The sequence below is a fragment of the Nansenia antarctica genome, assembly GCF_963989245.1.
Source record: "Nansenia antarctica genome assembly, chromosome: 8".
NCBI lineage: Eukaryota > Metazoa > Chordata > Actinopteri > Argentiniformes > Microstomatidae > Nansenia > Nansenia antarctica.
Genome location: NC_137678.1, coordinates 20,548,804 through 20,576,083, shown reverse-complemented (window position 1 = coordinate 20,576,083; position 27,280 = coordinate 20,548,804). Strand labels below are relative to the sequence as shown.

Here is a 27,280-nt window from a genome sequence, read left to right as displayed (position 1 = left end):
TCAGTGTTTTCCACGGCCTTGTGTCCCCTGTCCAGCACTGTGTGGTCTCAGGTGGTAGGAGTACTGCCTGGCTTGCTCCACTGTGTCACACAGGTGCACACACTCCATACTGCTCACTGCACACACACGTACACACACACAAATGTAAAAAGTGTCAGGAAACGGTATGCTTGAGGTTGTTATTATCCAGAAGAATTGTGTGTAGAAGAATGTTGTGTGTTTTACTCACACTGGCTGTGTGTTCGTAGAGACATGTCCAGGAGTATCTGAGAGTGAGAGCTCCGGAGAGAATGCCCCTGCCTGGCCACTGAGCCTCCTACAAAACAAGACACACACACACACACTTGAAAGAGCATTCATAGTAACAACCATTTCTTATATTATGATTGAGACCATGGAGTGGAGTACAGGGAGCCACATAAAAGCTGGGCTAACCTGCCTGTTTGGTTAGGTATGACATTGACATGTGATGGGTGTGTTCAACAACATTGACATCTGATGGGTGTGTTCAACAATATTTGTTCTTTAAATAGTCAGATTGACAACCTGGAACACAGGTGAGGCCGCCTGGCGCTACCTAGAGCACGTTAGTCTGGTTCATTAGAACGTGCACATCCAATCATATCGCCAAATGCTTTAGTGGTGTCCAATCATGTCGCCCGCATTTTAGTGGTTGCTTTAGTGCAGCCAATCAATGCTTTAGAATGCTTTAGTGGTGGTGGCCAATCATGTCTTTAGAATGCTTTAGTGGTGGTGGCCAATCATGTTGCCCAAATGCTTTAGTGGTGGTGCACGTCATCATAATTATGCAAACAACTCATGACATTTCGAACTGTCAGTCCATCGGTTTTGTCACCTTCAGCTTCACTGCATCCGTTTATGGTAAGTCCAGATACTGAGCTTGGCTTTATAAATTGTTTTTATCAACGGAATTGTTAATATAAATTAATACGGTGTTGTCAGTTCATAGCAACACTTTGCACCTCTCGTTTTTGACTACGGACAGACACGGCTAGTTCTATGTTGAACACTCACGTTCGCAGGACACAGCCACCGAGACCAACCATAAGAGGTGTGTGTGTATACTGTATATATATGTTACGGTACATGTGGGAATACGGTACATGTGGGAAAACTAGGGTTAGGTGCTACGGTTAGGGTTAGGGGTAGGGTTAGGGTTAGGATTAGACATGCCAGCATGTACCAAGTCGACGTAGCACCTAACCCTAACCCTAGTTTTTCCACATGTACCGTAACATATACACACACACTGATGCTCAGTGTCATGGTCACAAACTCTGAGTCCAAAATAAAGTCAACATTGTGGGGTCAAAAATGTGTCCTTGGGAAGGCCCCAGCGAGAATTGAACTCGCGACCCCTGGTTTACAAGACCAGTGCTCTAACCACTGAGCTATGGGGCCTCACCTGGCTACAGTTAGTGAAGACAAATATTTAAAGAACACACCTATCAGACAACAAAGAAAGCGTGACAGACACGGCTAGTTCTATGTTGAACACTCACGTTCGCAGAAAAATGTATCCATCAATTATATTGAATATTATATATGTAATACATATCCTGCTGAATTAATGCTGTGTTGTTTAATCCATTCTTAGCAACACACTCAACGTTCGCTGTGTATGAGACCGATACGAGCGAGTGCAAGGTAAACTTTCGATCACTAAGAATGTGTCACTAAAGTCACTAAAAACAACTTGAATAGCTACATAGCTTATTGAATCAAGAATGAATAAGTTGAATAAGACCCCTGATATGTGGTTGATGTCTATAAATAGTCTGTAAGTGTTACATTACGCATACTGTACTATGTCATACTGTATGTTGTGTGTAGAGCCTCTAACTTTGAGTCGTTTTGGTATTTGATTGATGACTTATTATTAATTATTATTATTATATTATTATTATTAATATTTTCCTACTCATCCAAACTTTATTATTTGCTCTTTAAAGCTCAGGCATAGATGCATAGGTATAGATCAGTCCCAGTGTATAGCCTTCACGGTACTGTGTATTGTATGGTTATAGTCAGGGGACGGGAAGGGATAGATATTAGATTAGATTAGATTAGATTCAACATTATTGTCATTGCAGAGTACAAGTACCAGCCAATGAAATGCAGTTCAGCATCTAACCAGTAGTGCTGTAACAATTCTGGAGTATTGTATTTTGACTGTACATATCTGTGCTTGTGTGTATGTTTATACTAACAAGATTATTGCTTTCGTCAACAGGAGAGATGATTGATTGATTGATTGTACTTTATTGTCCCCGAGGGGAAATTTGTCTTGGGCATGGTACTTTCATGCTTCAAGTGCAACAATGACGATACATACAACATACAGTAGACAAAGTAAACAACAGGACAGCAACAAACATTGAGTGACATTGGCAGCAGTTTCCACCTGGACATGGCATCATTTGATATAAATATATATTGCACATAACCCTTCAAGTGGTGTTTTCGAATATTGCACATGGCCCTTCAAGTGGTGTCTAAGATAAAGTGCAGGTGCTGGTGATCATGTCCTAATCATCGTTTCTGCTTGAGAGAATTGATTAGTTTAATGGAGAATGGGACAAATGATAGTTTTAAGAGCTTATAGTTACATCTTGGCATGCGAAGCCTTCTACCTAGGGGGAGAACTTCGTATTCTGTGGAGAGCGGATGTTGGGGGTCTGCGATTATCTTGTTAGCCTTGTCCAGGACAGCTTTTTCATATAGTTTATTTAGGATCACATAGTCTCTTTCACCTACAATTTTCATAGCTGTTTTGTGAATGCTGACTAGTCTGTTTTTTTGTTGTACAGTTAAGTTGCCAAACCACACGATTATTCCATATCTGATTACACTTTCAACAATGGACTGATAGAAAATTCTCATGATCTGCTTTCTCACCCCATAAAGTCTGAGTCGCCTCAGGTGATAAAGCCTCTGCTGTAGTTTGTTACATAAGCTGTCTAAGTGTGTATTCCAGCAGAGATGGTTGTCTAATTGAATACCTAAGTACTTGTAAGAGGGCACCTGGATGATTGTTTGGTCTTTAACGACCACAGGCTCATGGTCAGTTACCTGCCTTGGGTCTAACACAACCTCCTGAGTTTTGGTGGGGTTTAAGATGAGATGGTTGCTGTCGCACCATTTAGTGAATATATTAATCTCATCATGGAGCACCGAGGGGTCTGTATCTTTATCAAGGAGACTTAGAATTGCAGTGTCGTCAGCATATTTTATAATATGTGACGCGATCTGGTGGAATGATCAAAGAGGGGGCAAAGTCATTTTTCTGTTTTTTACATATGCTTAAACTACAGATTGTAATCTTTCAAATGATGTGTCATACATAGACATCGGGAAAAAATGTAAGACAACATGAGTATTTGAAACTTGTTAACCCTGAAAACTAAATCCTGAGAAAAAGCCCTTCAAAGATTTGGGACTTTTTCACACCTTCACACAGGCAGGTAATGGGCGGTAACAATAGCTGGTCAACCCCACCCCCAACCACTCCCCCTCTAGCTTGACAGCTATCAGCTGTCAATACTGGTCACTGGGTCAGACAGCTATAGTTATACAGCTATAACATTATTACCTAGCAAGGTATTACCTAAGCTAATTACCCAGCTTATTATTTATGGTTGTTGTAACTGTTATAGTTAGTCTTGTAATGATACAAAAAAGTATTCAATCAGAATCAGAATTTATTTTACAGTACACAAGCATAGGTAGGATAAAGATATCACTGTAAATATTGTGTCATACACAGAATATGGGCACACTTCACAAACACGTCACGTCGACCAAAGCACATCTAATAAAAATAAAAATATATGGGCACACTTCACACCAATATTGCACGTCACGTCATGTCGACCAAAGCACAAAAAAAGTGTACCAAATCACAGTACTGCAATCAGAATGAACCATGTAAAAAAAGTAGGAGTAAAAAAGTGGCACGTTATTACAGTGATAAATTGCTCCTATCCGAGGCACAGAGTTACAGCTCAAATCTAGACTTTATAAAATAACATCAGGCATGACTAATATTAAGGAGGAAAAAGCAGAACAATACTGCGGCAAGCTGTGCAAAGTACAATCAGTGTGCAATTCCTGCATTCCTCCTGTGTGTTTGTCCTGCAGCTACAAACGGACAGCCTTTTTCTGAGGTGCCTTTTTCAGAGGTGCTGTGGAGTCTGGTGGGCAGGGGCATGTAGTGTCTTTCGCCTCATCAGTACAGAATTCTCTGATCTTGTCAAAAAGGTACTTCTGTCTGGCCACGTCAAGTCCGGGTGGGGCTTGCACAGGAAGATCACCTCTGGGGGGCTTGACATCAGTGTGTTTCAGTAGCTGAAACTCGACTGGTACTGCCCCATCGTATTCCCAGGCTATAACCACGCCAGGTTTCCGAGCATCAAAGCTGCAACAGAATGAAGACAATGCATTAAATGATTGCCCACAGTAAATGATATTATATGACCGCCATACTATGTTCATAAAATGAAATAGGTAAATACATGACAATGAATTACCTGAAGTGATGGTAACTCTTAATCTGTGGGAGCTTTCGGAAGTAGCCACCCAGATGCTTTTGCCAGTCGTAGGTTTGAACCAGCACGGTGCCATTCTCCAGGCCTACAAGCTGGGGGATGTTGACGTGTTTCACTGGAGAGCTGGCCCTCACGACTTTAACAATGTCATCCAAAGTGTCCACTCTGGTCTTCCTGAAGCACTGCTTGATAAGGCCAAAGCACCAGTCGGGGCCAAACTTGGTGTGGCCTGCAATCAGGAAGTGGAGGCCCAGTGTCTTGTGAAGGCCATGCATGGTCCGCCATGCACAGTACCACAGCATGAAGTTGTTCTTGTTTTGGACACTGCAGTTGTCACAGTTCAGGTCCACGTATGTTTCTCCAACTCCATACTTCTCGAAGAAGTGATGCAGGTAATTGATGACTGCGTTGCTGCCCTTACTCGATGACATCCCTTCATCGATGAGGTAGTTCACCTGCTTAGGCATCCCTTCGCAGGAGACACCAAAGATGCTGCACTTGCGTGGAGTCAGAAAGTACATGGGCCCTGGTTGATGAGGGTCAGAGGGGTAGTGGACCTAAGAAAGAGAGGGAAAAGAGGAAGATAAGAAAAAGATTAGATGCAGTGAAAAGTAACATCACAGAGGTGTGTGTGTGGGTAAATGAAATTCAATCAACCAAATCAACAGTGTCATAGGATGAAGTTATTCTCACCTGTTGTGCAAAATCAAAACTGTTTGCACATTAGCATGGCTATCACAGTGTATACACAGGGCCTGGCTGTTAACACAGCCATCAGTCAAGTCATTTTAAAAAGTTGTTTTAGCATATTTAACACAATGTAACATATTTTACATTATGTTACATTTCTGTAATCTTGGATTGTAGTCCCACACACACATTTTACATACCAGATGTTTGCAGAGCATCATTGTAGAGACGCCAGACGGAGGTTTTGGTGACATTGGACGGCAGCAGTTTAGCACTGTATGCTAGCACTAAGCATACTGTAGCACTAAGTATGTTTGTCCAACTCCATACTTCCATAGTAACTCCAGGTAGTAGATGAGGGTCAGTGGACGTAAGGGAGAAGGTCATAATAGAAAAAAGAGGAAGAGAAGAAAAACATTACATGTATTGAAAATTATCAGAGTAGTGTGTTTGGCATTAGCCAACTAGCGGCTAGCTCGGTTCTAACAAAGAAAGCACATGTTTTTAAACTTTTAACATTTCTGTAATCTATTACACTTGACATGTTACAGTATTCCAGTATTACACACTGAACATGAGTCTTACAACTTTTACAACGTAGACATACTAAGTTACTAACCGTATTTACAACATAGACAGAATACCGAGCTACAATGCTAGTATGCTAACAATCTTCAGCTTACAGACTGAACTGGTTTCAGTTAGTTGCTCGTGGGTAATAATAAAGAAATGTCTAAATACACGAACACACTGGTTTCAACTAGTAACTAACAACTAACTTAACTAACAAAGGCATGTACATACATAGAAGATCTTACCTTAGACTCTAGAGCAGTGGTCACCAACCTTTTTAAGCCCAAGATCCCTGACCTCGGCCTTGGTGAAGGCAAGATCTACCTATTGAAGCGTTGAGAGAAAAAGACAGCCAAGATAGTACTTTAAACTTAATGACGTTTATTTGCCTGTATTTTAATTAGATGCAATGCATTGGTCCAACATTAAAATTGATGCAACAACAACAAAAAGACTGTATCAAGCATATCAGGCAGCTGTCTTGCTTTAAGAATTGTACATAACTGAAATTCAATTCAAAGTTTGATTATGTCATTTCATTACAACACAAAAAAATAAAGGCATGGAATGATGGAATGGAGGAATGTATGATAAAATAATTTTGTTCATAGTAACGTTAGCTGACATTCTTGACATTTTGACACTTGACTGACTTAATTATTATTCTTACTTATTAACATTGACAAGCATATTTACAATTAGCATTTTATAAAGTAGAACTGTAATGTGTACTTTCTCAGTCAGTGCTAAGTGCAGTCATCTTATGCAGCATCACTTTTCACATCGAAACAGTCATGTTACTCACTCAAGTCAGTGTGATGGTTGTGACTGGATACTGTCTACAAGTGCTTTGTAGTTTGGCTCATAGCTACTGACTGCCAGTCTGAGACAGTCTGTGAGGTGTCTGTCAGTAAGGCGGCTCCTGTACTTTGATTTGATTATTTTCATCTGTGAAAATGACATTTCACAGAGATATGTGGATCCAAAGTAGGCACTCACTCTTAGTGCACATGCAGTGAGAAGAGGAAACTTCTCTCTGCTGACAAGTCCCCAAAAGTCACTGTCCCTTGACCTGGCTTTCAGCTCTATGTCATTTAGTAAATCAACCACTTGGCAAAGTAAATACTTGCTGGAATTTGGCTGCTACCTGCTCTATATCAATGGGCACAAATGGGTTTGAGACAAATGCAGCAATATCTCCCATGACATCTAACTCACCAAAACGCCGATTGAACTCTGTTGCCAGTTTGTCCAGGGGAGCACAGTACTGCTCAGGGTGAAAAGCATCATTGTCTTCCAAGGCCTGTGCCATTTTCTCCAGGTTGGGAAAGTGTGTCAGCCTCCCATTCTTTAGGTGTGTGTGGTCCAAACACAGAGCTTGGCCTTGAACCCATTTACTGCGCTTATCATGTGGGGAAGGTGTCGGTCTTTTCCCTGCAGCTCGTAGTTGAGTGCGTTCAGTTTTGCGGTTATGTCTGTCAGGAACCCCAGGTCCAGTAGCCACGCATCGTCTGCCAGTTCCTTGTGCTCCTCGTTTCTTGTAAGTAAGTAGGCCTAAGTAAGTAAGGCTTTATTTATACAGCACCTTTCATACAAGAAATGCAGCTCAAAGTGCTTTACAACAGGAATAAGAACATAAAGTGAATAAAAACATATATAAAAACATATACATGCATAGAATGAATATAAAAGCAGGGGAAAACAGTAAAAAGAAAAGGTAAAGATCTGACTTTCCACACCAATTTAAGTCCTTTGCCTATGAAAATATTTACTACCACTTGCCTTGTCGACAGGAACGTCTTGATCTCGGGCAGCAAGTCGACAAATCGCTGCAGCACTTTGCCGCGACTCAACCACCGCACATCAGCATGGAGAAGCAGGTCTCCGTAAGCAGCGTCGAGCTCGTCCAATAACGCTTTGAATAAGCGGTGCTGAAGCGCTTTCGCTCGAATCGAGTTGACTGGTTTCACCACCAGTGTCATTACATGGGAAAAGTCCAACACCTTACCAGCCAAGGCCTGCTGATGGATCACACAGTGATAATTGACGAAGGAGGGAAAATCAGGGTCATTACGACACAGTCCAATAAATCCATTGCGCGCACCGCGCATTGCTGGGGCCCCGTCAGTAGTAATCGCCACTAGTTTATGAATGGGTATGTCATTTTCACCGACATATTTTTTGAACTCATTGTAAATATCCACACCCCTCGTTTTCTCCTTTAAGTGCAAAAGAGTGAAGAAATCCTCCTTTGTTGTAGAATCCTGGAAAACCATTTTGACAAATGTTTTTTTGGCGAGTCACGTAGCAGTACTATTCTCTTATCTGATTGGTCACTTTCATGCAGCATTTGCGACACAACAGTCAGAGAGAGAGAGAGAGAGAGAGAGAGAGAGGCGCGTGCAAAACATAGGCTCTTTGTGTATTTATAAAAATAAAAAAATAAAAACTTTTTTTATTTTTTATTTTTTTATTTATCAATCAAAGATCTACAGGGAAAGTCTCAAAGATCGACCAGTCGATCGCGATCGACGGGTTGGTGACCACTACTCTAGAGTCTAGTCGAACACATTCTGGTGTAAATGCCTTCTGGTGTTCCTGCATGTGGCTTTTTATCCCTCCCCCTCGCCCAGCTATTGGCTATGTCGATTGAGCTCACAGCCATTCACACCGATTGTTGTTGTTAGCTTGGCTCACGTTCCCGCCCCCAAGCTTCTCAAACTCATCTCATAAAACAAGCTTATTTTGAAGACTTATTACACGTATTTAATTAAATGAAAACTGCTCGAAAAATAACGAGTGGGTACTTCACAACTTCAAGGTGCGTCTTATTACAAAAAAAGTAAATCCGATTTTTTTGCATTGAAAAATTAGAACGCAGATTTAAGGCATTCGCACTTTGCGCCCGTTTTGCACTTCGATGACGTTGCGCCACATATGGTTGCTTGGGTGGTTACTTTTACAGTCGTTGGTGTATACTGAGAAAAGATATGGAGACAGAACGCAACCTTGGGGGACACCTGTACTGCAGTGTTTAGTCACTGACAGTGTTCCATTGACTTTCACTTGCTGTTCTCTTTCTAACATGAAGGAATGGATCCATTTGATTAAAGTACTATTGACACCCATGTCTTTGAGCTTTCCTAAGAGCACGTGGGGTTGTACCGTATTAAAGGCGGAACTAAAGTCAACAAACATAATTCGGGCATAGGCCTTTTTGTTCTCGAGGTGCTTGGATACAGAATGTGTGATATAGAGAATAGCATCCTCCGTGCTACGGTTCTGTTTATAGGCAAATTGAAAAACATCTAGCAGTGGGTCAATGTGTTTTCTAAGCAGAGACAGTACATATCGTTCAAAACATTTCATCACAATGGAAGTTAGAGCAATGGGGCGGAAGTCATTATTCTCCATGGCACGAGGTTTTTTCGGCACAGGGATTATAATTGACTTCCTCCACAGAGCTGGAACCTCGGTATTCAGGGACTTTTCAAATAGCGGACACCATGCTGTTGTTAGTTCTTCTGCACAGTTTTTGAGAAGAGAAGCTGATAGACCGTCTGGACCTGTGGACCTGTTGGTAGACACCCTGCTAAAGAGACGTTGAATGCTGGTAGGATTTACCTCCAACCAGCAGTTGGTATCAGTCTCTGGCAGGGTCTGCAACACATGGTCACACTCCTGAGAGTTCCGTGTGTCAAACCTCAGGTAGAAGTCATTCAGCTCGTTTGCTTTTTGTTGTTCGTCTAGGGTCATGATCTGTCTTTTTGATGGATTCATGTTGGTCACTGATTTCATTGTGTCCCATAGTTTTTTAGAGTTGGAAGTCAAAAAACTTTGTTCCATTGTGTCCCTGTGTTTTTTCCTTGCACTAACAAGCAGTTGTTTTAGTTCTTTCTGGACCACTGACAGTCCTGCCCTGTCCTTATTTCTGAATGCCTGTTTTTTCCTATTTATGCAATCTTTGATTTCTTTTGTGATATATGGTTTGTTATTAGGATAAACTACTATTTCCTTCTTTGGGACAACATTGTCAACACAGAATTGTATATAGTCTGTTATGGTAACAGTGGCCTCATCCAGCTCTAGTGCGTGGAATATGGACCAGTCTGTGCACAGAAAGCTACCCTTAAGTGTCTCAGTAGCATCATGAGACCACACATTGACAGTTTTATATTCAGATTTGCTTGATTTAAAGACAGATTTGTACGAGGGGATTAAATGTACAATGTTGTGATCTGAGTTTGAGAGGGGAGGTTTTGATTTGGCTACATATGCATTTTTTACATTTCCATAGCATTTGTCTAGGATCTTGTCATTACGGGTATTACATTTCACATATTGTTCAAAGCCAGGTAGCTTAGTCTCTAACTTGCAGTGGTTTACATCACCCAGGAAGAAGATAGGCGCTCCCGGTGTGCGCTGCAGCTGTTCATGAGCACATTCCGCAACACGGGCGGCTGCTCTGCCTGCATTTCCGCTGGGTGGTACATAGACGGCGGTTATGATGATGTTCCCGAACTCCCGTGGTAGATAGTGGGGTCTCAAGGACAGACAAAGCAGCTCGACGTCTGGGGTGCATACGGTGTCTCTCACTGTGCATTGGCTGCTCCACCGGTCACTCACGTACACACACAGCCCCCCGCCGTGTCCTTTCCCTGCTGCAGCGGTGCGGTCTGCGCGCACGGACGAGTAGTCATCCAGGTTGATCAGAGAGTCTGGGATTCCCTGGTGGAGCCACGTCTCGGTCAGAACCAAGAGATTCGCCTCTCGGTATTCAAAGCAGTGCTTCATGTTGACACGTAGCTCGTCCATTTTAGGCAGCAGGGACCGCACATTGCTGAGGATTATTGACGGCAGCGGTGGTTTGTTGTTTCGCCGACGGAGGCGTTCACGTACGCCTCCCCGGCGACCTCGCCTGCGTTGTGGCCGTGGCCCGATGTCTGTTGGCTGGGTGGAGTTCAGCACAAAGTCCGGTAGTGGCTGAGGTGGTCGGAGAGACAGCAGCGTTTCCCTGGAGTATGTAATTTGCTGTATTGTTCCATATTCCCCCTGCGTGTTGGTTGCACGGCAGCGGAGACGGTCGCTGATAATTAAGACCAGCAGTAGAATTTTGCCAATAGACATATTACACAAAACACAAAACGAACAAAACAAATAAAAACGATTGGTGTGGACTACCTGTACAGGCAGACAGGGAGAACCCTGCAGGACATGGACCCTGAGGCAGAGGATATTGACCAGCTGCTGGAGGACCTGGCCACGAAGGAGGAACTAGAGGATGAGGACTTCCAAGACGACACCATTGACCCCACTTTCATTTTTTACTTTGCGTCCCACCACCAACCCCCCCCCCCCCCTACCGCCCTTGTCTTTGCTGTCCCTCCTGTCGTTTTCTCAACCCTGTTTGCTCCACCTGCCCCTCATCTGGCTGTCCCAAAGGTCCACCTGCCCCTCATCTGGCATTGTCCCTCGTTTAGTCTCTGACTAAGGAGCACTAGTTGGATAAGATGAGGAAGTAGGAAGGCAAACGTCTGTCTCCCCCAAACCAACCCCACTGCATTAATAATATATATTATAACTAACTACATACTGCCTGATTACTTGAACACTACTTCTACTGAAACATATGTACTGCTCCTTATCTGTACCATATTGCACAAGTTCAAGTAGTAGTCAGGTGGTGCATAACATGCTGTGCAGGTAGCAGTGAGACATAGACGGTGTGTATGACAGTGTATTACATCAGGTAGCAGTGAGACATAGACGGTGTGTATGACAGTGTATTACATCTCACTGCTACCTGCAGAGCATTTTATGCACCACCTGACTACTACTTGAACTTGTACTGTATCATATCTGAACTATATTATTGCATACTGTATGATATTACATCCCATGTCATTGGAATCTGCACAGCTGTTTACACCACTGTTCTACAGCAGCATGACTGGTGCAGCTGTAGTACTGCTGTAGTCTCTTATCACCCTACTCATTTACTTTTATTGTTGATTTGCATTCTGCTGCTATTGATGCTACTGATACTATTGCTGCTATTATTGATTGTTGATTTTGTTGTTCTCATATCCTGCTTATTGATTGTTGATTTTGTTGTTTTTATATCATACTTTATTTTATTACTGATCTTGTATTCTGCTGCAATGCCAATGTTGAATGAACCTGAACCCAAGAATTTTACTCTGTGTACCTGTACATTGGTGCAATAAAAGCAATTCTGATTCTGATTCTGATTCTGAGTAGCTCTCTCTTCTTCTCTTTATAAAAAGTTATTCATTCAACCTCAGGGCTTTTAAGAGGCTAACTTGTTTATTTGTACTATTATTATAATATATAATATTATACTATTATTCTTTTTATTGATGTTTAAACATCAATAAAACAACAGCTAGTGTCTATAAACTTCTGTTATGTCACAAAAAGCAACTTTTGGCTCAAGTGATTTTGAATTTACACAAAACAACACTTTTGGAGACATTTTTAATTTTTCTTGTTTCTGGTGGGATTTGAACCGGTGACCTTCTGATCCATTCCCCCCCCCCATACAAAAATGGCAATGGCGACATTTTTTATTGTGCATTAATTGTTTAGAATACATTGAGACTATTAAACATGTAGATAATGGAAAAGAAGCCTCAATTTCTCTCTCTTCCTTTTCTTTTCCCTCTTTTTCTCCCCTTTTCCTCTCTTTTTCCTCCCTTTTCTTCTTCCCCCTCTTGCACTTTCTTCCCCACCCTTAACAGACTATCGTTCCCCTCGCCTGGCGCAGTGGATAGTGAGTTAGACTTGTGATCGGAAGGTTGTGAGTTCAAATCCCGCCTGAAACCACACCACTACTAGTGTGCCCTTGAGTAAGGCACTTAGCCCTCAGTTACTCCAGGGGGAATGTCCCTGTAATTCGTAATTGTAAATCGCTTTGGATTAAAAGCGTCTGCTAAATGGCAAAATTAATTAATTAATTAAATCTCACATTTCTTATACATCTTGCAACACAATACCCATTCTAGTGGGTATCTTGGATATGTTGATTTCTCTCAGAGTATATGTGTTCAACGTTTCACTTCCTGATTCTATTCCTATGCAAGCAGGTCTACATTTCATAGCAAATCAGTCTGGCAGATCATGGCAGAAACATTAATCATTGCAGAGTCATTGGTGGTAAACCCAGGTTAATCATTGTAACAGCCTAGGCTCAATGGACTGCACACAACAGTGTTTCCTCTATATGCATTTATTCGTGGCGGGCTGCCACCAAAGAATTTCCTCCGCCACCAAATGATTCAGACAGTCCACTTTGATTCAGGCTGCGCAGAAAGGCAGCAAGTTATTATGACCGGAGAACAGAAAAAAAGCAGATTGAAGCTAGATTTAGGCCGCTTCCAGACCAACATTTCGTTACGATTTAGCGGTAGTTATTTACAATATGTTACAATGTTGCAATTAACCTTGTCGTTTGTGTTCGCACTGCAATCGAGACTCTCAACAGGCGCGCGGCGCGAGGCGACGCGCTTTCAAAACAGTTTTGTGATTGGTCCGAATTTAGCGGGACATTTGGATTCCAGGAAATCCCTCTCCTCTCTCTCTCTCTTAGCCCGTCGCCGGTGCCTTTAATCCCGTATCCTAATCGAAAACGGAACATCATCAGCGACGACTGTGGGTTATTGCATTTACTGCTGTTCTCTGGTTCATGTTCTTATACCAGTGCTCAGTATAGAGTATTTTAAATGAACATTTGTAATGTATGTCTCTGATGTTCATGGTCAATTAAATGCGGTGGTAGCTGACGTCGGCACGTTGCGCCATTCTGAGCGGCAGCAGGTCTCGCTGCTCTGTTTTTAATGTTTGTCGGTTTTTTGTTGTATAATGTCTAATGTTACAACCTCAGCCAGAGTTGTTTATACCAGAAGTGCCCTCTTTGCACTAAGAGAGACTGCAAAACATGAGGGTTTCAAACACTCATTACCGAAGGAACTACGGAAGAAATACCGGGGGTGCAAAGCTGGAGCGAAGCTAAAAGCTAAATCGAGGAGGCGGTGGAGATACAAGCCGTTTCTACCATTAATCGTAATGGGAAATGTTAACTCCTTACCCAACAAATGTGACAAGTTGGAGGCACTCGTGATGCATCATTCAGTGTATCGGGAGTGCAGCCTGATGTGCTTCTCTGAGAGCTGGCTAAATGACAACATCGCCGACTCATGTGTGGAGATCGAAATATTCATAGCAATATGCGCGGGGCAAAAATAATCTATTGCTTCTAAAATCACCACGAACAGAACGGCGGAGGTACGGGTAAACACGGCTCATGTTGGTGTCCTCAGAGGTAAGAGTTGGTTTTCTTTAACTCAACTGATAGCATTACCTTGCTGTTGTTGTTTACCGAATGCTCCATCTGACTGTCACACTGTGATTTTACTTGTGTAAACAGTTAATGAGTAACGTTAGCCGGTTCTGTGCGTGTACTCTCACGTAGGCCTACTTCGTATTGATTTTTCTGTGTGTGTGTCAGGGTTTCCGTTAACCGGTAATTCCCGGACTTTGTCCGGTAAAAGTTGTTGAAGTCCGACAAATTGAAAACTCGTCGGACATAAATGTCCGGTGAAAATAATTCCCTCTAAGCACAATTTGAATACAATTCGCTAAAGTTCACATTCTGATTCCTTCTATTTTAAAAAAGACGAATATATAGGCTATGTATTTATTTTATTATGATATGATTTGACACCGGCATGATGATGACTCCTAATGTGTAGGCTGCCTATGCGAAACAGCGGTTGTTTCCGGTGTGCGCTATAACTCGTGCACAATCGAGTCGAGGCAGAGAGGAGGATAGCGATGTTTCTCTCTGTGATAGTGTGATTATGCAAGCCTTTTCTGAAAGGGATGAGAACCCGATTGTTTCAGCTTCTCCCAGGGAGAAAGTGGTAGAGTTACCATCCTCCCTGAGTCCTACCATACCATCCGCTGACAGCCTATCTCTGCCTGTAACCGGCGAGCGATTGCGTGTCGCTCAAGTAGCTGATCAGTCATTAAACAAATGTTTTTTTACATGCAGCTAGTGAGGAATCTGAAATAGGGGGCAACGTAGTTTATTTCCTTAACGATGGGATATTAATGCGTAAATGGTCTCCTCCTAATGCAAATGGTTGTGAGTGGAATACTGTAAAACAAGTGGTTGTGCCTGTGGGTTATACACAACAGGTGTTATCTGTAGCACATGAGAGCCAGTGGTCAGGACATTTAGGTATAACTAAAACTTATCAGCTGATATTGAAACATTTATTTTGGCCCGGACTGAAGGCGGATGTTGCCAAGCACTGCCGCTGTTGCCATACTTGTCAGATGGCGGGTAAGCCTAATCAATCCATTCCACCCGCACCATTGCATCCCATTCCTGCTATAGGGGAGCCATTTAAACGTGTAATAATTGATTGTGTTGGACCTTTGCCTAGGACTAAAAGTGGAAGTCAGTATTTGCTTACTATTATGTGCGCTGCTACTCGTTTTCCCGAAGCTGTTCCGTTGCGTAACATATCAGCCAGCTCAGTGGTGAAAGCTTTAACAACGTTTTTTTCCACATTCGGTCTTCCTCTTGTTATACAATCTGACCAGGGCACTAACTTTCAGTCTAAGCTTTTCAAACAAGCCCTAAGAACGTTAGGGGTACGATGTCACGCCAGAAGCCTACATGCTTGCACTGTTCAATAAAATGTTATACATCTAGACATTGTGGTATTTCTTTATATACGTATCCCCGCCTGCCTATTGTTTCTCAATAAACAGTTATGTTCTCCTCATTGACATACTCCCGAGTCCGATTAAGTATGATTTGACAGGCAGCTAAACGAAATGCCTTCCCAACCAGCGAGACCTGGTTATAGAAATGACGTTGTTTTATTGATTAAAAAAAGGGTAAAACTGGAAAGAGAAAATAGAAAACTCACATTAATCCCAAACAATTTAACAAACTTCAGTTAACGTAATGTGGAGTCTGTTCATTGATCGATGCTGTCTGTTCAGTTCCCAGTGAGGCGCCCGTTCAGCGCTGGACATAATGGCATAGCGCGCATGCGAATCATGTTATATTATTATATATTATATAGCTCGCATCTAATCGTATCGGATGAGAAATAGACATTAAATGGCATATATAGGCCGCTACACAACAGTAATCACCGCGACAAACAGCTATATATTTTTTTTTATATTTTAATATGATGACCGGAATATATCACGTTTGTCCGGTAAATCGAAATCTTCCCGGACACGATGTCCGGCGGCAATTTTTTCTAACGGAAACCCTGGTGTGTGTGTGTGTGTAATGCGCGTTCCGCATGTTCCGCTGCAGCTGTAGGATATGTTGGTATTTGATCACCTTCTATATAAAATCACCTGCTCGGCTTTAATGACCGCTATTTAAGAAATTAAAATTGTTGCCACCCTCTATACTAGTTTTTGGTGAAACCACGTCTTTGTTTTGAGCGCCAGTGCGCGTTTTATGCGCGTGCACGCGAGAAGAAGAAAAAATCGCAAATCCTGGAGGAAACACTGACACAAAATAAGGGGAGACCACACATGCTTTAAATCATGAACAAAAGTATTTATTTATAAACTAACTGGAAGTATTCAAAATAACAATAGATATGTCAATCAGTATCATCAGTAGTGAATGCAGTGTATGGATGAGTGGAAGGTGTAGTGTAAATGTTGTAAGGTGTGTTAAAGTTAAAGTAAGGAGAGCCTAAGCTCAAACCAACCAAACCGGTGGAAGGAGGAGGGAGAATAAGAGTGAGCAGCCAGCTTAAGTAGGCAACTCACCAGGTGCCTCAGATCACCCAATGAAGCCTATGCCCAGCCAGGACCTGCAGCAACCAATATATATATGGTATGAGCAGACAGCACATAGTGAGAGGGCTGCCACATCCCCCCCCTCAAAAACCCAATAGTCCCCCCCAATAACCAAACAAAAAACAACAAAAATTCAAAAATTCCCATGATGACCTGTGGCAGGGTGGACTGCTCGATGCCTACCTCTGGTGGCAAGAACCATGGAGTAATATTCAACAACCACTTATCCGGTGTGGTGAACATCACACACTCCTGCAGATTCTTCCTCTCTGATGCGTCCTTAGGGTATCTGCCCGACTGAAACTCTTCCCACACTCGGAGCACTGGTATGGTTTTTATCCTTTGTGTATTCTTTGGTGTACTTTTAGGTGTCCTGCATGATTGAAACTCTTCCCACACTGTGTGCACTGGTATGGTTTCTCTCCTGTGTGAATTCTCAGGTGGCTCTTTAGGTTGTGTTCCCGATTGAAACTCTTGCCACACTGTGTGCACTGGTATGGTTTTTCTCCTGTGTGAATTCTCAGGTGGCTCTTTAGGGTTTGTTCCAGAGTGAAACTCTTGCCACACTGTGTGCACTGGTATGGTTTCTCTCCTGTGTGTATTCTCTGGTGTCTCTTTAGGTCTCCTGCTCGATTGAAACTCTTGCCACACTGTGTGCACTGGTATGGTTTCTCTCCTGTGTGTATTCTCTGGTGTGTCTTTAGGTGCCCTGCATGATTGAAACTCTTCCCACACTGTGTGCACTGGTATGGCTTCTCTGCTGTGTGAATTCTCAGGTGGCTCTTTAGGTTTTGTTCCTGATTGAAACTCTTGCCACACTGTGTGCACTGGTATGGTTTCTCTCCTGTGTGAATTCTCAGGTGGCTCTTTAGGGTTTGTTCCCGATTGAAACTCTTGCCACACTGTGTGCACTGGTATGGTTTTTCTCCTGTGTGAATTCTCAGGTGGCTCTTTAGGGTTTGTTCCAGAGTGAAACTCTTGCCACACTGTGTGCACTGGTATGGTTTCTCTCCTGTGTGTATTCTCTGGTGTCTCTTTAGGTCTCCTGCTCGATTGAAACTCTTGCCACACTGTGTGCACTGGTATGGTTTCTCTCCTGTGTGTATTCTCTGGTGTGTCTTTAGGTGCCCTGCATGATTGAAACTCTTCCCACACTGTGTGCACTGGTATGGCTTCTCTGCTGTGTGAATTCTCAGGTGGCTCTTTAGGTTTTGTTCCCGATTGAAACTCTTGCCACACTGTGTGCACTGGTATGGTTTTTCTCCTGTGTGAATTCTCAGGTGGCTCTTTAGGGTTTGTTCCCGATTGAAACTCTTGCCACACTGTGTGCACTGGTATGGTTTCTCTCCTGTGTGTATTCTCTGGTGTATAGTTAGGTGTCCTGGTTGAGTAAAACATTTCTCACACTGGGAGCATTGGTAAGGTTTCTCTCCTGTGTGTATTCTCTGATGCCTCTTCAGGTCTCCTGCATGCTTGAAACTCTTGCCACACTGGGAGCAGTTGTGTGTTTTCTCTCCTGTGTGTCTCCTGTGTTGTTTATGGTTTCCTGATGTGGTGGAGCTGGGCTCGCTGTCTGAACCTGGGTTGGAGCTCTGCTCATCTGTAAGAATATGAACATATACAGGGTTACAAACACATTTTGTGCAAAACATTGAGCAAAGTTGTCAAAAAGAAGAATATTATTTTCAATAGATATATAACTATAGTTTATACTGCAAAACATGATGCCTGTACGTCATATACGTGTGAGTTTGTCCCAACATAATACAAGGGTCAAAAGGTCAAATTGTATGACCAAGTGGATTGGGGGAGTAACACAATGGTTAACCCATTTAAACCGGGGGCGCTGTTACGTTGTTCTACCTTTCAAGCCGGGAAAGCGGATACGTCATTTTGTAGTATGTGTATTTTTTCCACATTCTTCTGGTCTCTTGGCCAATGGAATGCATCAACATATACACGTGGGAGTATCTACACACGTGCAGATTTTTTTTTTTTCCACGATATCTTCGCAACAGCGGAGAAGTTTCTGAAGTTAGTTCTGAAGGGAGTGATATTGATGATGAGCTGCAACGTTTGCAGGAAAAGCACTATACAAATAAAAGTTATTACTATTATTATTATGACAATGTTATAACTGATTCGGATGATTTAGAAGGCTTTGAAACGGAATGGAAGACGGACAACTAGCACCGTAATCCTAGGAGGCGTTTCAACCGCGTCTCGTCAGCCTCTACAGCCTACAGCAAAGGGCCCTCCAAACATCACAGCTGGCTGAACTGCGATCTTCAGTCGCCAGGGCAAGACAGATTGTTAGCCAACTTGTTGAGCCACTAAAGTGACGGTGCAGCCCCCCGTTCTCTCCCCTCACCCTCACTCCCTGCCCCCAACTCCCCAAACCACTCAACCCCAAATGAAGGTCCTTAATGACATTCGTGTGAACACTGACTCCAGAAAAATCTGTTTTAGTACTACTAGACTGGTTTAGATCCTACCTACAGGACAGAAGCTATTATGTCTCCATTGGCAACTTTGTGTCCGACCAAATTAAAATGATATCAATCAAGTCAATCCTTGGCCCCCTCCTATTCAATCTCTACATGCTTCCATTGGGACGCATCATAAAAAAGAACAAAATTGCCTACCACAACTATGCAGATGACATACATAGCCCTGTCACCGAACGACTATAGCAGGGGTATTCAGCAAAAATTCAACAAGGTCCAGTTAGAGAAAATGTCCTCAAGCAAAGGTCTGGAACATTATAATGTCTAGATTGCGTTGATGAGGTGATGGAGTACACAGTTCCATTTATCAAAACTCTCTTTGTGCCATTCGTTCTCTAAACCCTCTGAATACTTAAATGAGGGTAACATAACAATATTGCAGAACATAAAAATGCTGCTAATACCGACGCTTGCATTAGATGCATTTTGGACTATTAAAGCTGTCCAGACGCAGACTCTCGGAAAACAGCAACCAATTAAATGTTTTTACTCACATCAAAACCTGAGAATCACTGCCTGCCAGCGTTAGATCCCATCGCTGTTTCACTTCAACTTTACGTTTTGACGTCTCTTAATAGCCTTTCACCTTTCGCACTTTCAGCATGGTATCTACCATAGAGCCATGAGATGTAAACATGGTATCTACCATAGAGCCATGAGATGTAGACATGGTATCTACCATAGAGCCATGAAATGTAAACATGGTATTTACCATAGAGCCATTAATTAATTTTAAAATTAATTTTGTCATTTAGCAGACGCTTTTATCCAAAGCGACTTACAATTACGAATTACAGGGACATTCCCCCTGGAGTAACTGAGGGCTAAGTGCCTTACCCAAGGGCACACTAGTAGTGGTGTGGCTTCAGGCGGGATTTGAACTCACAACCTTCCGATCCCAAGTCCAACTCACTATCCACTAGACCACCACTACCCCTATAGCCATGAGATGTAGACATGGTATCTACCATAGAGCCATGAGATGTAGACATGGTATCTACCATAGAGCCATGAGATGTAAACATGGGATCTACCATAGAGCCATGAGATGTAGACATGTGATCTACCATAGAGCCATGAGATGTAAACATGGTATCTACCAGTGTTTCCCCTACCATTGCCTTGGGGGGGCGGGCCGCCCCCCCAACGGAACCCCCGCCCCCCCAAGAAAGAGGAATTATTACGGACGTAGACACCAAACATCTGACAAGTAGGCTAAAATATCAGCTTTTTTTAAATGCACCCAACCCGAATCTGGCGAGTAGCAAGCCCATGGGCTCGTTGGTAACGTTAGTCCGGCAGTAGTCTCGCATAGCCAAACCTATCTCCACACAAGATTGTGCGCGCGACGCGAGAGAGTTTTTGCAGGGTGAGATGTCTGCAGATGGAAAGTAAGCAAGTTGAAACGTTAGCAAATATAATTGCTGAGTGTTCTAACAGAGCAAGTTGGTTCAAATTGGTCGTTATTATTGTGACTAGAAAGTGTCTGATTAAAGTTCCATGGTATGTAAAATAGTGTCAAAGAACTAGCAAACTAACTAGCTTACTCAGAGGTGATTAGATGAGCTAGTCTGCTGCACACATGCCAGCTAAAGAGCTAACTGGATGCCCTTTATTATTTTACTTAAAGTAGATATACAGTACTATCTTTCTTATTCTGCTAGAATTGGGCTTCATGGTAATACCATATTGGCATATTTACAGTACATGGACAGTGGATTGAAGCATTGGAAATGTCTGTTTTTTTATAGTTGGACATACAAATTTTTTTCAGGTGAGAGAGTAAAGTCAAAATGACATTATCTGACTGCCTTACCCACAGCAATCCAATATTCAATTATAATTATGTTATAAATTGATATGGATCAATTTATACCTCTTATTAGATTATAAATACTCTGGTTGTTATGTTTGCCTTTTGGTTGACAGTAAAAGAGGGAGAGAGGAGGATAGAGAGGGAGAGAAGGAGAGAGAGCAGGATGGTGCACCAGAGAGAGAGAGCGAGCAAGAACAAGGTGAGAAAGTTGACAGGTAGTCAAGACCACATAAGTAAGTAGCCTTGAGAACCGATGGTTCTCGAGCCTAACGGCCCATAGGTCTGTTTCCGTAGCGTGAGGCGACTTAATGTACAAGTTAGTACAACCCCTGGACATGACGCTGGTATGTCGCAGGGTCTTACCCCCTGGGTGGGGGGGGGTCGATGCCACGGTCCATGCCACCCCCCCAAGGCAGCAAACCTAGGGGAAACACTGTCTACCATAGAGCTAGGAGATGTAAACATGGTATCTACCATAGAGCCATGAGATGTAAACATGGTAACTACCCTAACCCTCTGATTCCTGGGGATGCACATGCGGGATGACCTGACCTGGAAGGACAACACAAAAGACACCATCAAGAGGGCACAACAGCGGCTATACACCCTGAGAGTCCTCAGGAAGGAACACAGCAAGCAGGAGATACTGGTGACCTTCTACCGCGGCGCAGTGGAGAGCATCCTCACCTACGGCATCTGCAACTGGTTCTCCAGCTGCACAACAGCGGAGAGAAATGCGCTACAGAGAGTCGTGAGAACAGCACAGAAGATCACCGGCGCCCCCCTCCCCTCTCTGGAAGAGCTTTACAACACACGCTGTCTCAGGAAGGCCTCCAAGATCTCCAGGGACCCGACCCACCCTGGGTACGTACACTTTACCAGGCTGCCCTCGAAAAGGCGGTTCAGGTCCCTGGCCGCAAGGACAAACAGACTGAAGAACAGCTTCTACCACAGGGCCGTCCAGGCCCTGAACACAGCAAAGACCTAAGTTCTGGGCCCTGGACAGTCTGGACGGATTGATGGCAGCTGCTGGCCTGAAAAAATCAGGTGTAGTGCTGAGGCACAAACATGTACATTTCAAGCCTGCAAACTGTGACACTTTAAACAAATGTGAAATAATACTATTGTGCAATATGACAACCCTAGTCGTCTATCTGTACAGTATAGTACAGTGGATAGTGTACATAGCCTTTATTTATGTAAACCAGCTCCTTCCCTTCTTGTGATTTTTTAAAAAGTGATTTTTTTTTCCCCCTTTCCTAACACCAGGGGAGCCACCCCTCCTAAATTTCGTTGTTTGGTACCTGTACTGTAGCAATGACAATAAAGTCCATTCATTCATTCATTCATAGAGCCATGAGATGTAAACATGCTATCTACCATAGAGCCATGAGATGTAGACATGGTATCTACCATAGAGCCATGAGATGTAAACATGGTATCTACCATAGAGCCATGAGATGTAGACATGTGATCTACCATAGAGTCAGGAGATGTAAACATGGTATCTACCATAGAGCCATGAAATGTAGACATGTGATCTACCATAGAGCCATGAGATGGAAACATGGGATCTACCATAGAGCCTTGAGATGTAGACATGTGATCTACCATAGAGTCAGGAGATGGAAACATGGTATCTACCATAGAGCCATGAGATGGAAACATGGGATCTACCATAGAGCCATGAGATGTAAACATGGTTTCTACCATAGAGCCATGAGATGGAAACATGGTATCTACCATAGAGCCATGAGATGTAGACATGGTATCTACCATAGAGCCATGAGATGTAAAAATGGTTTCTACCATAGAGCCATGAGATGGAAACATGGTATCTACCATAGAGCCTTGAGATGTAAACATGGTATCTACCATAGAGCCTTGAGATGTAAACATGGTATCTACCATAGAGCCATGAGATGGAAACACTGCTATTGCTACTAGTGTAGGAATATGCGTGTTTTGTTTGTCTCAAATAGCAGTGTTTACATCGCTTCATTAGGACAAAACAGAGATAATTGTATATTCGGTGCACCTGACAAATGATTGAAAGTCAGTGCAAAACTTGATTCTCTCTCTAAACTAAAAAACAGGTCAGAAATATTAGTGTAATTCTAGACTCTAAACTTCAACAGCCACATGAACTCCAGTGTTTCCTCTATATGCATGTATTGGTGGCGGGCCGCCACGAATGAATTTCCTCCGCCACTAATTGATTCAGTCCACTAAAAAATAAAAAAAATAAAAAAAATCCACCTCTGAACATTTTAGCTGATTAAAATATATCTGATCCTAGATCAGCGCTATAATGGATGTTGACTAAAAGTGCACCTAAATCCACGCCCATCTCTCTCTAACCGCTGATCCAAAATCAGATTAATGACATTAAACATTCAGTTGACGACATGACACAAGGGCTACTCCTGATTGGTCTAAATGTGAACCATCTAAAACAGGGGTGGGGAACCTCCGGCCTCCGGGCCGTATAAGGCCCGCGAGACCGTTTGATCCGGCCTACGAGGCAATTAATAAAAATAAACAAAAGCAACATTAGAAATACAACACAAAAAAAAATTCTCCAGCGAGCGATTATTTTTCCTATAAAACACGTTTTTATAATAAAAAATAAAAATGTATGAAATAAAATACCCGTGACGTTCAGGGTCAGTGACGGACAGCTGTCTATCTGTCTGTGTCACGTTCATGGTCACGTGCGTAACGTAATGTGTCATTGCGTGATAATCTCCTGTCATCGCTTAATTCAGAAAGTAATCAGAATGCAAACATGGCTGTCAAGAAAAGAAAGGTAGATGCAGAATGTCGCGCTTTCCAAGACAAATGGACAAACAATTATTTATTTGTTGAGGTAAAAGGCAAGCCAGTATGCCTTGTGTCAGGAGGCGCTCGCGGTTATGAAAAAGGCGAACCTTGAACGTCATTACAACTCAAAACATGCTAACCTGGACAACTTGAAAGGACAAATACGCTTGGATAAAGTTAACGCTCTCCGTCGGAGTTTGGGTGCTCAACAAGCAGTCTTCACAAGACCACAATCTGACCGAGACAACGTTACGCATGCTAGTTTTGTGTTGAGTGAGCTAATCGCTAAGAAGCTGAGGCCGCATTCAGAAGGAGAATTTGTGAAGGGTTGCAGCGTCGCAAAGGTGTACTCTTCATAAAATGTAATATATAATATAAATATACTCTTCAAGTTTGGAGAATTTATGGGCAGTCTTAAAGTCTCCAGGCATTTGGAGAGAGGTTCCAGGACGTGAAAAGTAAGCAAAGGGAACTGAACATATTTGCCACGCCATTTAATGTGGAACCAGCTGATGTGCCTGACAACCTACAACTCGAAATCATTGAGCTGCAAAGCAATGACGAGCTCAAAGCTAGGTACAACAACATCCCTCTGCTGGAGTTCTACAAACTGTACATGTACGTGCTGAGGATTTTCCCATTCTGAGGAGACATGCACTGAGGTTTGCGTCAGTGTTTGGCACCACCTACTGCTGTGAGCAGTTCTTTTCAAAACTGACTCTTGCAAAGACTCGGTTCCGCTCAAGACTGACTGACCCAAACCTGCAAAACCAGCTGCGAGTAGCATCATCATCATTACCAGCTGACACCAAACGCCTCGCCGAAGAGAAACAGTTCCAGCCATCGCATTAGGTGAGTCCGATATGTGTTCAATAATTTGTTTTAATTATTTAATTAATAATACATCTGTGGTAACCAAGACCGTCTGTTTGTTTCCTAACCAAGCAGGTAGGCTACCCGGTGGCCGTGGCTGGAGCCTAATCAGGAGGACTCGGGACAGCTGACTGGGTGTCCTGGTTACAGCTTAAAAGGCGTTCCAGTCCACAAGCTCTCTCTCTTTCCTCCAGCACCATTATTCTATATTACACCGTACAACACCCTCCTCGCCATACTTTCCTGCATTCACTCAATTACACTACTGATACACTGATTCTCATACCCCATTGGATTATTGTTCAGTTTGGCATACCTTAGTTCTATTAAATTCTTGTTATTCTGATTATACATGGTGTGTGTGTCCCTTTTTGTTATGGTCCAGAGCCAGGCCGTAACAATGGCCCTTGAAGGATGTTCTAAAAATGTAAATGGCCCTTGACAGGAAAAAGGTTCCCCACCCCTGATCTAAAAGATACAAAAAGCTGATCTAGCTAGCTAGGTGCACAAATAAGATATCACGTTAAATAACTTCGAAAAATTAAACGAAAACAGCGACAGATGGATGGATTTTTCAAGAAAAAAGATGTCCCAGACACTTCAAACATTGCTGAAGCTAGCAGTGGCTATGAGCGATCCGAAACTGCATGGCTGGCAGGAGCAAAGGAGCTAGTTGGTGGATCAGCTAACAACGTTTATGGCGGGGTACCACCACCACCACCAGCTACAACTACAGCGGGAGAACAAGCAGCAGCTACTGTGCGCTGTGGTATGTACACCAACATGTATTACTTTCGTTTGTTACGTTTATTTGGACTTTGGATTTTAAGACCACTTTAATTCATGAAAAGGTCCAGAGTTTCTTGTTGCAAACGGAGGAAGGACAAACAACAGGTGCGTTGAAACCAACACCCAAGCATGCCAGGACGATGGCTCATTTGATAATTTTGACAGACATGATAGACATGATAGCCATCACATCTAGTTGAAAAACTGTCGCAAGTTGGAAATACTCGGAAACTTTCGCCAAGTTGGACATACTTTTCCTGTTGTGTTTGAGACGGAGCCAGACTGCTCGTTTGGAAGGACATTGGATCCGTGAGTAACGTAAACCTTCAGAGCTGATGGATGGAAACCGGTATCACAAGTTTATATTCTGTATATATATTTTTTTTTTTTGCCATCCTCCCTCTAGTTTTGGTTGAAATTAGGTTGTTGTTTTGAGCGCGCGTGCGAGTTTCATGCGCTATGCGCGCGGACAGGGCTCTCCGCCACTAATGTAAAAATTCCTGGAGGAAACACTGAACTCGATAACTAAATCAGCCTACTATCACCTGAAAAACATAACAAGAATGAGAGGTTTCATGTCAAAATAAGACCTTGAAAAAAAACTCATCCATGCATTTGTTTCGAGTAGACTTGATTATTGTAATGGTCTACTAATAGGCCTATCTAAAGGGGCTGTTCGTAAGCTGCAGCTCATCCAAAATGCAACTGCTAGGGTCCTAACAAAAAATAAGTTTGAACACATTACACAAATCCTGAGATCCCTACACTGGCTACCAGTCTCTCACAGAAAATGGTCTTGGACCAAAATACATCAGATCTCCTCCCACCCTATATTCCCGCAAGGCCCTTAAGGTCAGGTGAGACTAATCAGCTAATAATTCCAAGAGTAAAAACAAAACACGGTGCAGCAGCTTTCAGTCACGCTGCTGCATGCTCCTGGAACAAACTCCCTGAAGACATCAACAGGCCCAATCCCTAAACATATTTAAATCTAAGCTGAAAACCTTCATGTTTTGCAGCAGTTATGATTAAAGACTTCTATCAATGTCTTTTATCCATGAACTATTGTCTTATTAAATGTTTTATCTATTTACCTCTTATATTTGCTTTTATTCAGTCGTTTTTATTTTCTTGCTATGCTCCTCTTGCTGTATTTTTAAATAATGGATGTAAAGCACTTTGAATTGCCCGTTGTATGAAATGTGCCATACAAATAAACTTGCCTTGCCACTGGCAGCATTGATTTTACAGCAGTGCAATGACCCTCACCACTATACAACAAAAGACTTACCATCCGTGTCTTCAATCTCCACTTCTACTTCGACCTCTTGTTTCACCATCACTCCCTCCTCCCTCATTTCTTCTCCTCTGTCCTCTTCTTTCACCATCACACCCTTCTGCATTACAGCTGCACCTCCATCTTCTTCTTTCACCATCACTCTCTTCTCCTCCACTTCTTCTTTCACCATCACTCTCTTCTCCTCCACTTCTTCTTTCACCATCACTCTCTTCTCCTCCACTTCTTCTTTCACCATCACACCATTCCCCTCTACATCTTCTTCCTCCAGCTTCACTGCCACCATCTCTGGACCCCACTGTGTGATTTTCAGGGCTGGAGAACCACAGCCAGATCCGGGGGACTCTGTGGACTCTGGTTCATACATGGTTACATGAGCTGAAGAGGACCTGCAGCTAGAAACAATGGAGGCACAAACAGTGCAGAGTCAATTATAAATGACAGCCAACCAGTTCACTGAAAGCCCACCTAGACTGAC

At 42.8% G+C, this 27,280-nt stretch overlaps 1 protein-coding gene across 1 annotated transcript; it reads right to left on the bottom strand.

Annotated features, from left to right (window-relative positions):
- Nucleotides 1–26,896, bottom strand: LOC308164010 (uncharacterized protein; the record flags this gene model as incomplete). Its single annotated transcript, XM_080538176.1, has 5 exons — nucleotides 26,797–26,896; nucleotides 5,459–5,587; nucleotides 4,551–5,125; nucleotides 4,257–4,438; nucleotides 1–116 (listed from the first exon to the last, which is right to left on the bottom strand). The coding sequence occupies exons 2-5, from the start codon at nucleotides 5,510–5,512 to the stop codon at nucleotides 1–3; spliced, it is 927 nt and encodes a 308-aa protein (XP_080394302.1). The 5' UTR covers nucleotides 5,513–5,587; nucleotides 26,797–26,896.
- Between the last annotated feature and the right edge of the window lie 384 nt (nucleotides 26,897–27,280).